At 43.6% G+C, this 16,773-nt stretch overlaps 2 protein-coding genes and 1 non-coding gene across 4 annotated transcripts; 2 read left to right on the top strand and 1 right to left on the bottom strand.

Moving 5' to 3' along the window:
- Positions 1-1,694: 1,694 nt before the first annotated feature.
- Positions 1,695-4,020, top strand: LOC125538943 (corepressor interacting with RBPJ 1). 2 transcript variants are annotated; one of them, XM_048702258.1, is made up of 5 exons: positions 1,695-1,966; positions 2,167-2,268; positions 3,049-3,193; positions 3,310-3,356; positions 3,535-4,020. In XM_048702258.1, the coding sequence occupies exons 1-5, from the start codon at positions 1,877-1,879 to the stop codon at positions 3,574-3,576; spliced, it is 426 nt and encodes a 141-aa protein (XP_048558215.1). In that variant the 5' UTR covers positions 1,695-1,876; the 3' UTR covers positions 3,577-4,020. The 2 variants fall into 2 exon arrangements, with proteins under 2 accessions (XP_048558215.1, XP_048558214.1); XM_048702257.1 differs by having other exon boundaries at positions 1,700-1,966; positions 3,530-4,020.
- A 779-nt stretch (positions 4,021-4,799) lies between these two features.
- On the top strand, positions 4,800-4,873 carry TRNAV-CAC. Its single transcript has one exon. It is a non-coding gene; the product is annotated as a tRNA-Val (tRNA).
- Positions 4,874-5,045: 172 nt separating this feature from the next.
- Positions 5,046-11,462, bottom strand: LOC125538942 (splicing factor U2AF-associated protein 2). The gene is made up of 13 exons (XM_048702256.1): positions 11,206-11,462; positions 10,434-10,562; positions 10,116-10,339; positions 8,635-8,877; positions 8,461-8,553; positions 8,281-8,319; positions 7,523-7,612; positions 7,331-7,433; positions 7,180-7,260; positions 6,712-6,788; positions 6,495-6,575; positions 5,669-5,760; positions 5,046-5,412 (listed from the first exon to the last, which is right to left on the bottom strand). The coding sequence occupies exons 1-13, from the start codon at positions 11,288-11,290 to the stop codon at positions 5,286-5,288; spliced, it is 1,464 nt and encodes a 487-aa protein (XP_048558213.1). The 5' UTR covers positions 11,291-11,462; the 3' UTR covers positions 5,046-5,285.
- Positions 11,463-16,773: the final 5,311 nt, after the last annotated feature.

Here is a 16,773-nt window from a genome sequence, read left to right as displayed (position 1 = left end):
GTTTTTTTAATAGAGCATGTATGACTATTTACGGAATGCATGCCTACATTATATCGATGGACTGGAGCTAGTGACGTATCGCCCTAGGTTATAACTGTCTCATGATGAATATCATCCAACAAGTCACCGACCCAATGCCTACGAATTTATCCTTATTGATCTTGCTGTGTTACTATTGCTATCATCACTGTTACACTTGCTGCAAATTACTGCTATCACTGTTACTGTTACCGTTGCTGCTGTCACTATTATCAAAACTATCAAACTACTTTGCTACTGATCATATTGTTGCAGATAATTAATCTCCAAGTGTGGTTGAATTGACAACTCAGCTGCTAATACCTTCAAATATTCTTTGGCTCCCCTTGTGTCGAATCTATAAATTTGGGTTAAATACTTTACCCTCGAAAACTGTTGCGATCCCCTATACTTGTGGGTTATCACCGTCGCCCGTAGGTGTCGGGGTCGACAGCTTGGATGTAGATGGAGCGCCCGCCGCGCTGCCCTTCTTCTTGGGTATCATGGCGATGAAGATGTTGATGAAGATGGCACGTAGACTGCTAATTCAGGTCCGAGCAAGCGATTCCCCTGCCTAGCATGCCAAAGATGTCATACATACGATGATTTATGGGACCAACAAAGGCCCCTTTACGGTTCAACTAGGGAGATCGACGAGCACAGAGAGCAGAATCAGCAGGATGCGCGAGGTTTTACCCAGGTTCAGCCCGCTGTGAAGCGTAAAACTCTACTCCTGCTTCATATATTGAGTGTGTTTGAGCTCAAGTACAAGGAGGGCAGCTTGTCGGCAAGGTGTGCGGGAAGTGCAGCTACGCGTGTAATTGAACATGGTGTCGACCTTTTGTAAAGGTAGCCATGCGCCTCCTTTTATAGATGAAGGGGTCACCATAGTGGAAAAACAGTCTTTACAAGGTAAATAGTGGCTACATCGCCAAATACCTAACTCTGGCGGGTTAGGACAAATGCATTAAATTTGTCGTGAGGTGTCACGCTGGTGATGCTTGCCAGCAATGACCGTCTCTCCTTCTGTGCCATTCGTCCAACTACCTCTTATAATCTTGACACGCCTTTGGAGTTAGGACAACACTAACTTATAATCTTGACGCTGGTATGTATTTTTTTCCTAAATGAATTTGACACCTTCTTGACCATTAGAACTGAGAGTTTAAAGTTAGTATTGTTCAGCCAAATTAATTCACTCGGATCATAACCCATGTCTTGAGCTCACACCACGGTCCTCAAATGTCAACCAACAAACTTTAATTCATACGAAGCAATGTTTTCTTTTGTTGCAACACACGCACATTTATGCTAATATAAACAAAGAAGAGATGCGCCCTTGCTCAATCCGACCTGAGGAAATATCATGTGCTACCAACGTTTAGGTGATACCGTAATACGGGCTCTTGGTAACGTTGGATATCAAATCAAACGGCTTCTGTGAGCTATTAAACATTTTACAGAAAAATCATCCAAGAGTCTTGAAACTGCGTGCAGGTACAACAACTCCTCATATGCCGTCGGATCTGAGATCCAACGGTTCAAACGCCCGTATCATGATAGCATATGAAGACCGGTATCCAGCCATCCAGTTCCGATCAGACGGTAGACACGCGGCCGCAGCAGCAGCACGCGGGCGGAGAGTTCCTCCCACAGGCCAGAGCCAGAGGAGGGGAGGCCTTCCTTCCCCTTCCCCCATCTTCTCCTTTACCTTATCGGCGTCATCGCCATCACCCGTCATAACTCGCGGCCGCACGCGTCGTACCAAAAGGAGGGAGGAAAAAGGGATCTCCACTCCACTCCGCCTCCCCCTCCGCCTCGCGCGGTTCCAATCTGGTTCCCGGACCAGCAATCGACGATGGGGAAGAACCAGGCGTACAAGGCGATGCAGCGGGCGCGGCTGGGCTCGTCCTCCGGCGCCCCCGGCGAAGGGGAGGAAGACGGCATGGTCGGTCCCCTTCCTCACCCCCCTTACCACAGATCCTTAATCCCCCCTAGTTCCAAGCTCGCAGCAATCCATATCTGATTGCTCCGCCCGCAAACCCTATCTAGATCTGCCGGGACGTCCATGGCGAATCTTGCTGCTTGTAGATGCTTTTTTTTTCCTTTTGATGATGAGGGGACTTTTACTAACGAGGGCCGTCACAGACGGACGGTTCATTTCATTCTCCAGAGTGGCACGCGGCGCGCTTGGCCAGCCTCAACAAGACCCACACCCTCACGTGGGAGGAGTTCAAGAAGAAGCAGAAGGTATGCGCGGCCTCGGCTTGCTCTCTGCTGGCTTTTGTTGGTGGATTTAGTTTCTTCGCTCTGTAATTTTGGCCATGATTTTATCCATGCTGCTGCTTAAGCTCTGCGATGTGCTATTTGTGCTCCTATTTTATGTTAAATGTATGATGGAAGCTGAATTTCAGGCATACTGCCTTGTATGTGATGCCCAAGTTTGTTTTGGCCTGGTGTGGAATGGCGATTGACTTTATAGTGCATATAGCAACGAATTAAGCTACGTTGTAGCATAGGAGGGAAATTAGCAGCCTGAACTTTGGCAGTGGAAGCTTGGTCCTGTGCCACCCAGGGTCTAGTCGTCCTTCCTCTGGTTTGCTGACCTTTGAGTTTCTCTAGCATCGGTTTGCCATCAGACATTAGACTCGTGCTACCGTAAAAGGTAGTACAACCATTTGTCAGTGGCACACCCCTTATTGCAGCCATCCACGATAGTTTACCTAGCTTCAGAAGTCTAATGATGCCATTTACTTGGTTTTCACTTGTTCTCTTTGATAAATAGCAACTTAGACGGAGTATGTATATGCTGATTCCAAACAGATCAACCTAGGTCCGCATTAGTCGGGGTGGGGTTTACTTGGCAAAGCTTTATTGTTTTCTGCATTGACTCCACATGGTTATTGGCTTACTAGTTAGCACTATAGATCAGGCTCAGCCTTTTTGTACTTATAAGGTCACTGTGTGGCTATAATAGTTATCTATTATCAGTACCTTCATAGTAATTAATGATGCTCTTGTCCCCTATAGGACGAGGAGCTAAAGAGAGGTGAGGTGGAGGCTGACAAAGATAAAATGATGAGAGAGTATAGAGCTCAACTGGATGCTGAAAGGGCCCAAAAGCTTGGTCGTGGAAGAGACGTTGTAAAGTCAAAATCATCATCTTCCAAGAAAGGTAAATCAACTTAATGATGTGCTGAACGATGTTTGTTACATTTAGGTCCCAGTAGGTGAACTCTTTCTTAAATCTATTCCATGTGTTGAGTTTCTGACAAAGAATTATGGATACAGAAAAGAAGGAAAAGGACGCAAAGAAACGGATTAAAAAGAGGAGGAAGGTATTACCCTCAAATACAAATGTAATAATTGGCCACATTATGATGAATGGAAAACACCAAAAAGTATCCGCTATATAAATGATTCTAGATATAAGCATTTTTTTACCTTCTCCTGTTGGGATGAATTTGGGAAACAAAAATGGTCCTACTTGCTCACTTCTGCATTCTTACAGCACAGAAGTTCGTCAGAAAGTTCCAGCTCATCAGAATCATCAAGTAGTGATGATGAGGACAGGGGTTCAAGAAAATCCCGATCCCGATCAAGATCAAAGCGAAGTAAGAAAGATAAGAAGCACAGGTCCCGATCCAAGCATGCGGGAAGTGACAGCGAGGAGGAAGGCCCTGTTCGCCTCTCGAAATTCTTTGGGAATGCAAAGAATTAGATGCTATATCGATACGCCCAATACCAATTTGCTTGCACCTGAGGTCATATCATTTTGAATCGTCAATTGGTGGGTGTTGATTGTATTCTATTGAGACGACTCTCAGAAGGTTGTGGGAACCAGTTTCCATGTTGTTTCTCAACAGAATGTTCGGTAACTGGAGGTTTAGGTGTTGAACCATTATATGGTATCCTGCAACTTGTAAGAAATATCAAATCATTGTTACATTGTTGTACTTGATGGATAGTGACAGTATTTATATTCGATTTGAACTGCTTTAATTCTTTTCAGAACTTGATATTTATATTTTTTATCTTTGGCTGATCTTTAGATCTCTTTTATGAGAATTGGCTTCTCTGTTGGTGTATTTGCTGTGAGCTATGAAAAATACAGTCCCCTCCGTCTCTATGTTTGATTAAATTCACACAAAAAAAATATTAACACGTAGTACTATATATATACACATGTTCTACCTCTGTAACTAAATATAAGATGTTTTTGCAGTTTCTCTTCAGTAACTAAATATAAGAATTTTTTTCCCTCAAAAAAATTTTAAGACTTTTTTGCAGTTCATTTGAACGATAGTACAATACAAAATAAGTAAAATATGAAAAAAATATCATAATGAATCTGATGATACTGATTTGGTATTTGTGGATAAACTTGGTCAAATTCAGTGTAGTATGACATTAATTTTTATAAAAAAAGTAGAGGTATTACCTTGCTAACAATTGGCAGAGAAGAAAAAAAGTGTAGCATCCTTGCAAATGAACAAAATTTATCTTTCCCGGTGATTTTTTCTTTTCTTTTTTGACATCTCCCGGTGGCACACTGGCACTGCACGGTGGTGGCGTTCACTTTGTAAAAGGTCAGGTGAAGGATTTTGTATCGCCTTGCTGCTTGGGTTACCAGCAGAGTTTTATTACAAATTTACCTTTCCCGGTGGTGGTGTTCATTCTGTAAAAGGCCAGGCGAAGGATTTGTAACGCCGTGCTACTTGTCTACCAGGAGAAACGTCTTATTATATAAATAGCACGTTAGTTCGCTTGCTTACAACAACGTCTGGGTGGTGTAGTTGGTTATCACGTTAGTCTCACACACTAAAGGTCCCCAGTTCGAACCTGGGCTCAGACAATTATGTTTTTCTTTTGTGCGTGCTGCGTTTTCTCTGTTTGCAATCTCGTCCATTGGCATCATAACGTTCTGCGTCATCTTGGTCTTCGCTGGGGAGGAAATTTTGGCAGTGATGATTTTCTAACAACGGCAGCATATATCATGAGCTGAGCACAACGGGACGATGCAAAAATAAGCAAGTTGTACATATTAGCATGGCAAAAATGATCAATCTCTGTAACGTAGGAGTATATTAGGACAACGTTTAGCTGATGTAACAACTCCGCTGCTTAAAGCTAACCCAGAAGCAGTCACAGTATGAATAAACGGACAAACAGATGGCCCAGCTGCTCTTTTCTGTTTCGTTGTTCTTGTAAATTTCATGCTATCAGCTACAAAACAGCCCTAAACTGCTGGGTGATCGAAAAACTTCCTATGTAGATTCTTCCAACTCTTCTCCAAAGCGCTCCAGCCTTGATACCTCAGCGTCGTAGTCACGGATCAGAGCGTGTTTGATCGAACCGTCATCCTCGCTCGCGTGTATTTGCTTCCCACCAAACCTGCGCGACAAGGAATGTAGTTAAAAACCCTTCTCCTAGGTAGGAAACCAAAGCATGCACAATCTCAACATCAGCTCCTTCCCTCCTTTCTCCAAAGTGTTCACAAGATAACTTTTTTTTTTCTGACACTTGAAACGAATCTCGCAAATGGATTTGACAAACTCAGGATGCAGACCAAACATAACTATTTTAATGCTTTACCATATCAAAAACCAAGAGGAAAAGAATGGCGCAATGATTTTACGTTAAAACCTACCATCTTCCATTCATCTTCTCTATGCATTTGAGACCATCTTTCCGGTCTTTGAACTTTACCAATACAACCCCTTGTGGATGATTTTCGCAAACCTGCCACAGCAACATGTAAACAAAAGTGGTAAGCTGGAAAAGAGAAAAGAAACCACCAAAACTTACTGGTGGTTAGGCGTTTGCTCAGTTACGGCTCATTCTGGGGATTTTCTATATATTTCATCAATAATCACAACAAAGCTTAACACTAGTTCAGAGAGCCCCACATGGGCAGATGTAAGATCAGATCTAATTTCTGGACAGGTGAAGATAGGAACAAGTAAATGAAACTCGTAGCAGCAGACTCATAGAGCATGGTGCTGAATGGTTTATAAATATACTTGCTACTATATAGTCCTGCTAAAATGAAACACACCAGCCCATACTTATGTGGATTAAAGACCTTGGCTACTCAGCTTGCATACTCTCACCCATTAGTCTGTTTGCCTTTTCCAGACTAAGTAACACATTCTCACAGGACCAGTACCCATATTGCCAGCTTTGGCATCGCAATAAACAAGGATCAGTCAGTTTGGTGTAGAATGCGGATGCAGTTCTCCAGTATGTCTTTCAGAGACTGGTTACACAGGTTAAACTCAAAAGGTGGCAACAGCCAGGAACTTTCGTACTCCAAATGGTTCTTGATCATATCAAGCTTCTATATGATTAGGAAGAAGCACAGCTAAAGAAGCAAACAACTTTTTAACATTCCCTTTTCTCTAATCAAACTAATCTATTTGTTATGATTTTCCTATGATGACAAGTAAAGACATATGAGTGCAATTAAAAAGTACCTTGACATTGTCGATCGGACCAAACTTCACGCATTCCTCTCTAACATCTACCTCAAGTTCAGGAAGAAGGGTTTCATCATTCTGCAATGATCAGGAACTTCATTCTTAATAAAACCGACATGAGCAAAAAAGTTCCTATACCAACAGGAGCTATCTGAAACGACTCATTTGTTCCATACGAAAAGGGCACGTCAAGAATACTTCCATAATTACTTACTCTCAATTCAGCAGGACTGAACATATTCGCCAAAATCACCTGAGTAGGAATCATCACCTTCTTATCATCATGTCCACCTAATAACAGAACATTGTCACAAGAATAAAAATAAGTAAATGGGATTTTGATCTCAAGATAAAGCTAGTTTGCTTGCAAGAAATGCAGATAATAATGAAAAAGTAACTGCTCATCAACCAACGGCGTAATGATAAATGTAAACCCTGCGTACAACCAATAGTTTTTGCAGCTTAATTCTTTTAGGGCTATCTGCTAGTAAGAAAAGATTTAGAAGCACATCATATTATTCTCAACATGACACATCCCTAATTAGCATGAAACATGCAAAGCTTGAACACGACCTACAGTTCGGTTATGTCAACATTGAAGCAACAGAAACTTATCGCTGGGTACACGTATTCAAATCAACCATAATAAAAAAAATTGACATAATTTAAAGATAGAAATTACCCCATCCCAGCATCTTATCTTCAACCTTCTTGCCTTTCTTTTTCTTTTGCTTATCTGCCTTCTTTGCCAAAAAAACGTCACCTGAAGCAGATGAAACCATTAGTAGTATATATTTTGCAGTTCATGTTGCTTTAATAAATTGTGAACTTACCTTTCTGCTGAAATTTGGCCACGCTAACAGTCATTAGGGTCTTACCACCAGGACGGAATGATGTTCCATCCAATAATTGAATTGCTAAAGGTACAGAAGGCTCCTGGATCATTGAAAGAGAAGTACACAGTAAATAAAATTCCGTAGTAACTAATAAGCTCAGTCAATCTGACAAGTTCAGTAAGGCAATACCTTGAGATAGGTCACAAGTGCATCACCCTTTTTCCTGCCTGTTTCCTTGTCAGTATAGATCTTCACTCGGGGTTTCCTTGTCTCTGGATCCTATATCATCACAAACACATTAGAAGTGCATCAGTAGTTCAGTACTCTGAATCTCAGGAACAGAATATTGATTACGAATAAGATAAGAACAAAGCTATCCAAATATAGGATATACTACCTCTGTCCTAAAATATAAGGCGTTTTTGCAGTTCAATTTAAACTGCAAAAACGTCTTTATATTTTGGGACAGAGTAGTACTCCCTCTGTAACTTTTTATAAGACGTTTTTAGAGTCCATGACAGTGTCAAAAAAACGTCTTATATTAAGTTACAGAGGGAGTAGTAAATAAATATCATAATCATGTACAGTTTAATTAATAATCCATCCAAAGATAATATATGGCTAAAATTTTCAATATGACGATATCTACTATCATCAATACCTACTAAAAGTCCAGATAGCTGGAATTCACTAGATTTGACAGTCATGCTGAACACAAACTGAACATCTTTGACATGAAAACGTGAAGATAGCAAGATTCTGAACAAATCAAATTTTGAATTTTGAAACACAGTAGTTACATGCACAAGCAGCAAACATGGATCTGTGAGTGTACTGACTACGGATAAAACCAAGTTTAGGAATGGGAAGACCATCAAGGTTCAAGATGAGAAATCAGTCTGATCAAGTTTAAGCTGTCTCTGCCAGAAATGGAAAAAAATGTATACCTCCTTTATAATTCCACACTTGGAAAATACCTCTACAATCTGCAAACGAAATCCACTATCAGATGTCAGAACTAGTAACTTTTTGTATAGCTATGAACATGTTATAGTTCATTTTGAGAACGGTCTTCCTACGAGGAAAACAAAGAGTAGCCTCAGCTTTTGGAGATAGAAGAAACTTACCTCCTCAGCCGTGACATCTTCAGGTAAACCAGTAACATAGACATGTGTGTTGACTTTGAGATCAAACCAACTTTCTGGAGGTTTCTGAGGTTCCTGCCCAAATAAAAACAGCTTTTAAGAATTAGCTTGTGCAAAACTTATCAAGAAGTCCCTCAAGAGTAACTTGAGAACTACCTTCTTTTCAGTTGGCTTCTCAGACTTCCGCTTCTTTTCTAGTCTTTTATCTACCTTCTCTGGCACTTTGTTTCCTTTTTCAGTTAAAGCATGGTTTTCATCCAATGTGGACGAGCCAGGAATATCTGGTGGTTGAAATACTTCTTCCTCGAGTGCAAAAGTCATGTCTTCAAGTTCATAGTCATCCTTTTTACATGATATGTCATTCTCTCCATTGTTGTCCATTTCACCCGATACATCATTCTGAGAAGGTACACAAGGAATCAGGTTAGCTGATAAACTCTGGTAATAAGGAACATTAAACAAGACGAATAAGAGAATGTGTTTTTCCTATGGAAGAACAGCTGGTGCAATACAGAATACTCTTATCAAAAAACATCACCTAGGCCTAAAGAATAAGGCATTGACAACACTAGCAATGACTGAGGGGAGCTAAATTAGATTCTCAGCTGAACCGCAACTTAGACTACTATTAGTTAAAATAAAAATGTAGTAGCTTTTTTCAGGAATAAAACTTCCACCTAACATTGAAACTAATTTTTGTAAATAGATAAACAAAAAGGAAATGCGACGACGAACGATAAATCAAGAGAAAGTGTGTATGAACTTTAGAAATTGGGTTTCTTCAAAGTGGTTTATGGAAGGGTAAATTTTACGGAAAATTTTAAAACTGATGCAACCAGATCAAGCACATACAATAACTTTGTATTCATAACTTGGTGTAAATATTAGTAAGTTTGGATAGTGTCAGTTATATTTGGGGAGCCACCACAAGGCATCTCTGAGTCATCGTGTATTGAGAGTTACAGGAGAGAGAACAATAAACTCCGATTGGATAGATGTTGATCATCAAGTTGTGAAGGATCACACTGGTTTACACTACAATTCCATTTCCAGAGTTGGTCTGTGAGAGTATGACTTGCTATTGTTTCTGATCAACATTTTTGCTTATTCGGACTCAATACTGAGTTGTTCATTTATTCCTTATGTTCAATCATGAAAGATCGAGCAACCCTATAGAGATCATCCTCTCTAGGTTGATTTATCAATAATAAATCAATGAGAATGTACGCTGTAAAGTTAAAAGAGGCTTCATTTCTCTAAAGTTGCGTATACAAAGGGTATATATCCACACATAGTTTACTTCTTTGAAAGGGTAGCTAGAAGGCTGTTTGGGAGAGAAAGATAGAACTGATACTCATGTCCAGGTTAAAATCTTACCATGGAGCAGGTAAGACTAATAGTAATAGATGGCACAAGCCCATCAGAAAATTTACTTTGACATGAAAAGGCTAAGGTGCCACATGCCATGCAATAAATTTCCCGAACTAACAAGCCCTATACGCTAATAAATCATGTAGCTGAGATAGTCGGTACTTGTTCCACTATATGATTACAGCTAAGTGATCAGAAATCATGAATTTTCATCTGACAATGGTTATCTGGAAAGCCTAGCGTTGGAATAGAAAAGCAACACTTACTTGAGGAACCATTGCCCTCAGAGTACGATCCCACTTGTAGATGGTGCCGTCATCATCAGTAAATTCTTCCACACCATCTGGTGGGGATGCTGGCCGCTCATCGGGATCATCAATGACATGCTCTTTGCTTAAGTCACCATCTGCAGCCTTTGCTTTCAGCCCTTCCACCTCTGACTCAGCTTCTATAACCTCCTTCTGGAATTTCTCGAAATCATCTTCAGTTTCTGAAGAAACCATTTCGAAGAGCGTTAGGAGATACTTGAAAAGAACCATACTGAATTTGCTTTAAAGGGAATGTAGAAAGCCCTAAACTCCTACCTTGTTCAGGTTGATCCTTCTTTGTGACCCCAGAATGCAGCTCTCGAATCGAAGATAGTGGCGTCCATTCACTCCTCCCCTCCGCCCAGAGCATTGTGCTCTCGTTGAGGTACCCATTAGCAAAATGATCTGTACAGGGAGCCAAGTTCCTCAAATCCAGATCACATCGAAAACAGGACGCATAGATCTTCAGAATGTAAAAGGGCTACTAGCTGCCATTCTGAAACAATATGCGCCCACAAAACAGGCAAGCAACCTCACAACGTGACATAAACCCTATCCGGCAACCTGCCAGTGCTAACAACTCATCGATGAGCCAGCTTTGGAGTTAGGAACTACTATAACGCAACAGTGGTGGATAATGCAGTGAATGACACTGTAGAATGATTCATACGCTCTACGGAGAACCCCACAGCACGAATTCAAAACTGCCATCTGGGCTACTACCGTTACTTCCATATCCAAAAAAAGAAGCATCAATTTACTGGTTACAAAGGAAATTGCGAGCTTATGAGTAACACGCCCAATTGACACGATCTAACAGTACCAGGTACTGAGATTTGCACCACCTCACATCCAGACTCTGACACTTGCTTATACTCACAGGAAATACAAAACTAGTGAATAGGGGGCCTTTCGGATTGCAGCAAGGCCGCACGCGAAGTTTCTCTGATTTTGCGAGGATTCAATCCCAGCTTGCGAGTTAACGGCGTCCGCATTTCCACTAGCAGATATAGCGAGAAGATTGGGTGTCGAAGGGGGGAGGAGGTACCTCGCAGCTCTGAGAGCGCGTAGGGGCCGACGTGCTCCTGGCTCGGGCCGAGCACGTACCAGCCCACCTCGCCGCCGCCGTCCATGGACCTCCGCGCGGGGGGAGCGGAGGCTGGGTCCGGAGATTCTGGTCTCGTCGCCGCCGGCGACGCGAAATCCTTTTTCGTGAAGCGACCGCCGGAGAGGGGGAGGAATTTTTTGGGGCTGGGGTTTCCAGAGTGGTCTAGACCTGGGTCGAGCCGGTGCCCTCCGATGGAAGCCGCTGCCGTCCGATCAAGAGGGTTTCACGATCAATGTCGGTCCAGACCATACACGTGTGAAGTTTTTTTTTCCCGAGAATTCATAAACCTCTAAAGCTATCCCGAGAGAATAGTTGCGTGGAAGAGTGAAAATTTAAACGGATTTGCACATTTTTGTCCGGTTGAAATGTAATGTTTTTCATTCAAAATTTTGGTCTGATGATGCGCCACGATTGTGTTATTTTTCTGTCGCGAGATGAACCAACTTAACATTTTGAGCATGCTTTTCTTATCGGATTTCATGTGAGCCACCTATTATTGGTTGTCTTTCTCTTAATTTTTTGCTTTGAGTTTTTTCACTCGTGGCACTTGCTTGTCCTCTTGTCCATTTTGCATCGTTCGAATAGAACGACATAAAGCTACATGGAGAGGTAGGAAGAACTGAAGAGAGAAGCGACTATCTCGTTCTTTTTGCAAGGTGATTCCGGTGGCTTTTTTTGCCAGCGTAAAGTCATGTTGGGTGTAGCGGTTTGTTAGCTCGTTTGCTCATCCCTCTTGCTGCTGCTCCTGAATTGGTCGTGCATGTTCATCTTTAGATCTTTTTTTGGTTTGTTTAGCTCCCCCCACACACCCGCAATTCCTAGGATTAGTAGGTGTTCATGTGTGATGCGACCTTTACTATCACATTGTTTCAGGCGATTCGTACAGAGGGGTCTTCGTTCGGGTGGTTCTCCTCCGCAGCTCCGCTTGGGTTGGGATTGTTTGATTTTTACGGTTCTTAGCTGTTGAATGGGGCTTATAGTTATAGGTGAATTTGGTTCAATTGCTTGTGCTCAGCTTGGGGGTAAGATTGTTGGATTTTACTGGTTTCCTAGCCGATGAAGCAAGAATGTATTTTTCTTAGATGCTACTGTGTTATGTGGTCTTTGTGGTGGATGTTTTTTTGTAGTTTTGCATGTTCTGAATATGGTGATTAGGTTTGTTAGTGCTTTTCTAGTGAAAGTTTACAAGGTTTCTATAGTAATTGGGAGGGGTATTGTATTTAACTGGAGTATTTGGTGTGTTGGATAGAATTTATGTATGCATGTAATTGTAGGTTTTGTAATTTGTCATCGTATAGCGATAGGGCTTGGTAGCTACTTTTTTATACTGGATTCATGCGTGGCACTTGCAATGTTCAGTCTGTTGAAGACATCTTGTTCCATTATGTAAGTATTGACTTAATGTGGTGTATTGCTTCTTTTCTTTGTCATGCATCAACATTAAATATAATGTTGACTATGAGATCTCATCGATGGCGGATCTAGGGGGGCAGGCCAGGGGCATGAGCCCCAAATCCTTTGTATACTTTAGCACAATATTGTAACAGTTGCTACAATATACAAAGGGGGCCCGGGGCGGCCCACTGGGCTTAATCCACCCCTGGATCTCATGACCCATTTTTTGTCATATGGTTTATAAGTGCCTATTATAGGGTGCATTGTGGTGTTATTGGTTTTTATTCCTTCCATGTTGGTGTTGTAACTAGTACTTGTGTTTGTATCTTAATTATTTAGTGAGGTGGTTATAAGCGTACGTACCATTGTCGCGAACGTGTACGTACATACTGGTCGATCGGTCTCTCTGTAACGATGAACCATGGCCGAGCAAGCAGCGGCACATGTAGTAGTAGAGCCCCCGACGTAGCAGTTCAGGCAGTCCCTTCTAAACCATGTACACATACATACATCCACATGCCAAAAAATACGACCACGTACGTACATACGGGCGGGGTCTCGAACGCCTACTCGCGCATACGTACGGCTAGGGCTCATGTACATGGAGAGGCAACGGACGACAACAATGACGTCATGTTCATCGGGCAGCCAACCGGCTGGGTCGAAATGGAGAAACAATGTCATGTTCATCGGGAGGCAACAGACTGGGTCAGAATGCGTCCTGTTCAACAGGAGCCAACCGGCTTGGCGGAACAGCCAAAACGGGGTCTGACGTACCGTGGTACGGAGGAAACGGCCTTCTGTTCGACCGGCTACGGTCGAAACGGCATCCTGTTGATCGGGAGGGGTGTGGCGTACCGCAAAGCGGAGGAAACAGACTTGTGTTGGAGCGCTATGGTCAAAACGGGGGTCCTGTTAATCGGGAGGGGTGTGGTGTACCGCAAAACGGAGGAAACGAACTTGTGTTGGAGCGCTATGGTCAAAACGGGGGTCCTGTTCATCGGGAGGGGTGTGGCGTACCGCAAAACGGAGGAAACGAACTTGTGTTGGAGTGCTATGGTCGAAACGGGGGTCCTGTTCATCGGAGGGGTGTGGCGTACCGCGAAACGGGACTCCACAAGTTACTGTTCACCCACCGTCGGCTTGCTTCAGCCTTCAGCTGCATTGTTCATCCACCGCGTCTTCTTCCTGCCTCCACCAGATACTGTTCATCCAGCCCTCCACTGGATACTATTCAACCAGCCCTCCACGGGGTCCTATACATCCACCCCAACTAGCTCGGCTGTGGCGGCCTCCTCTCGAGGTCCTGTTCATCCAGCGGCAACGACCTATATACTACCACGGGGTCCTATTCATCCAACCCCCACCAGGAACTGTTTATCCAACCCCAACCATGTACATCTCGACTCGTTCAACCGCAACCCCCACGTTCACTGTTCATCAAGAGGCAGCAGGTTCGATCGGCTTCAGTAACCAGCAGTAGCAGCGATCGATCGCTCGGGTTCAGTTAGTAGCGGTAGCGAAGGAATCACTCGGGTTCAGTTAATAGCCAAGGGATCGATCGCTCAGGTTCAGTAACGTAGCTGGTGCAATTGCTCGGGTTCAGTAAGCGGATGTCTCGCTCGGGTTCAGTTAGAGCCCAAGACCTCGCACACACGCGCGTACGTGTACGAGAGAAACACGCAATCCCTCCGTGCATCACTCGGCCCCGACCACCCACCGTAATCGGGAACTCCCCAAAATTTTCCTCGCCCTCGCTTCTACCATGATTTTTTCCGTTATGGACGACCCAAAGAATGTCAAGCAGGTGCGTCTCCAGCCCGCCCAGGACGAAAAACCAATTTTCTGTCATGATTTTTTATCATAGAGTAGGAGTCCACCACATCTATGATGATACTGGGTTTTGTCACAATTATCGTCATAGAAGTGTCATAAGCATGACAAAAAATATTTCGTTCGGCCCAAAATGTCACGGATGTGTCTTTTTTTGTAGTGCATAGATTACCCCAATGTCACCTCGGGAATCCGCGAGTTGAGTGCCAAAACATACATCAAGTGAATCAATATAATACCTCATTGTCATCACGGGTATCCATATGCAAGACATACATCAAGTGTTCTCAAATCCAATATGCAATCCAACATAACGACACTTCAAAGAGCAAGACTCAATTCATCACAAGAAGGTAGAGAGGGAAGAACACCATAAGAGTCAAATATATTGACGAAGCTCGCGGTACATCAAGATCGTGCCAAATCAAAAACATGAGAGAGGGAGATCAAACACATAGCTACTGGTACATACCCTCAGCCCCGAGGGTGAACTGCTCCCTCCTCATCATGGTGGCCACCAGGATGATGAAGATGGCCTCCGGTGATGATTTCCCCCTTCGGCAGGGTGCCGGAACGGGGTCCCAATTTGTTTTTCATGGCTATAAAGGCTTGCGTCGGCGGAACTTCTCATCTAGGGTTCTTTCTGGGGTTTGGGGTATTTATAGGAGTTTTTGGCGTCAGTTTCATATCAAGGGGGTGCCCGAGGGGCCCACAAGCTTGGGAGGCGTGCCCTAGGGGGGTGGGTGTTGGGTTTTGTAGTAATTTCAAAGTAATTTCAAAAAATTTCCTATGCTCACGCAAGGTCATGGTGATGCACAGCAACGAGAGGGGAGAGTATGATCTACGTACCCTTGTAGATCGACAACGGAAGCGTTTGGTTGATGTAGTCGTACGTCTCCACGGCCCGACCGATCAAGCACCGAAACTACGGCACCTCCGAGTTCTAGCACACGTTCAGCTCGATGACGATCCCCGGACTCCGATCCAGCAAAGTGTCGGGGAAGAGTTCCGTCAGCACGACGGCGTGGTGACGATCTTGATGTACTATGTCGCAGGGCTTCGCCTAAGCACCGCTACAATATTATCGAGGACTATGGTGGAAGGGGGCACCGCACACGGCTAAGAATATGATCACATGGATCAACTTGTGTCTCTAGGGGTGCCCCTGCCTCCGTATATAAAGGTTCAAGGGAGGGGGGCCGGCCGGCCAATGTGGCGCGCCAGGAGGAGTCCTACTCCCTCTGGGAGTAGGACTCCCCCCTTTCCTAGTTGGAATAGGATTCGTGAGGTGGGAAAAGAGAGAGAGAGAAGGAGGGGGGCGCCGGCCCCCTCTCTCCTTGTCCTATTCGGACTAGGGGGGAGGGGCGTGCGGCCCAGCCCTGGCCACCTCTCCTCTCTTCCACTAAGGCCCACTAAGGCCCATATACCTCCCGGGGGTTCCGGTAACCTCCCGGTACTCCGGTAAAATCCCGATTTCACCCGGAACACTTCCGATATCCAAATATAGGCTTCCAATATATCAATCTTTATGTCTCGACCATTTCGAGACTCCTCGTCATGTCCGTGATCACATCCAGGACTCCGAACAACCTTCGGTAACATCAAAATGCATAACTCATAATATAACTGTCATCGAAACGTTAAGCGTGCGGACCCTACGGGTTCGAGAACAATGTAGACATGACAGCACACGTCTCCGGTCAATAACCAATAGCGGAACCTGGATGCTCATATTGGCTCCTACATATTCTTCGAAGATCTTTTATCGGTCAGACCGCATAACAACATACGTTGTTCCCTTTGTCATCGGTATGTTACTTGCCCGAGATTCGATCGTCGGTATCCTATACCTAGTTCAATCTCATTACCGGCAAGTCTCTTTACTCGTTCCGTAATACATCATCCCGCAACTAACTCATTAGTTGCAATGCTTGCAAGGCTTAAGTGATGTGCATTACCGAGAGGGCCCAGAGAATCGGAGTGACAAATCCTAATCTCGAAATACGCCAACCCAACAAGTACCTTTGGAGACACCTGTAGAGAACCTTTATAATCACCCAGTTACGTTGTGACGTTTGGTGGCACACAAAGTGTTCCTCCGGTAAACGGGAGTTGCATAATCTCATAGTCATAGGAACATGTATAAGTCATGAAGAAAGCAATAGCAACATACTAAACGATCGGGTGCTAAGCTAATGGAATGGGTCATGTCAATCAGATCATTCAACTAATGATGTGATCCCGTTAATCAAATAACAACTCTTTGTCCATGGTTAGGAA

This window comes from Triticum urartu, chromosome 2 (assembly GCF_003073215.2).
Source record: "Triticum urartu cultivar G1812 chromosome 2, Tu2.1, whole genome shotgun sequence".
NCBI lineage: Eukaryota > Viridiplantae > Streptophyta > Magnoliopsida > Poales > Poaceae > Triticum > Triticum urartu.
This window is presented reverse-complemented; position numbering and strand designations above follow the sequence as displayed.

Excerpts from the sequence above, each read along its gene's own strand:
- LOC125538942 (XM_048702256.1), bottom strand. The coding sequence starts at position 11,290 with ATGGACGGCGGCGGCGAGGTGGGCTGGTACGTGCTCGGCCCGAGCCAG. Across the intron at positions 6,576-6,711 it reads TCAGTCCTGCTGAATTGAGA|AATGATGAAACCCTTCTTCC; the intron begins GTAAGTAATTAT and ends TGATCATTGCAG. Across the intron at positions 5,761-6,494 it reads GTCCGATCGACAATGTCAAG|GTTTGCGAAAATCATCCACA; the intron begins GTACTTTTTAAT and ends TTGCTGTGGCAG.
- LOC125538943 (XM_048702257.1), top strand. The coding sequence starts at position 1,877 with ATGGGGAAGAACCAGGCGTACAAGGCGATGCAGCGGGCGCGGCTGGGC. Across the intron at positions 2,269-3,048 it reads AGTTCAAGAAGAAGCAGAAG|GACGAGGAGCTAAAGAGAGG; the intron begins GTATGCGCGGCC and ends TGTCCCCTATAG. Across the intron at positions 3,194-3,309 it reads ATCATCATCTTCCAAGAAAG|AAAAGAAGGAAAAGGACGCA; the intron begins GTAAATCAACTT and ends TTATGGATACAG.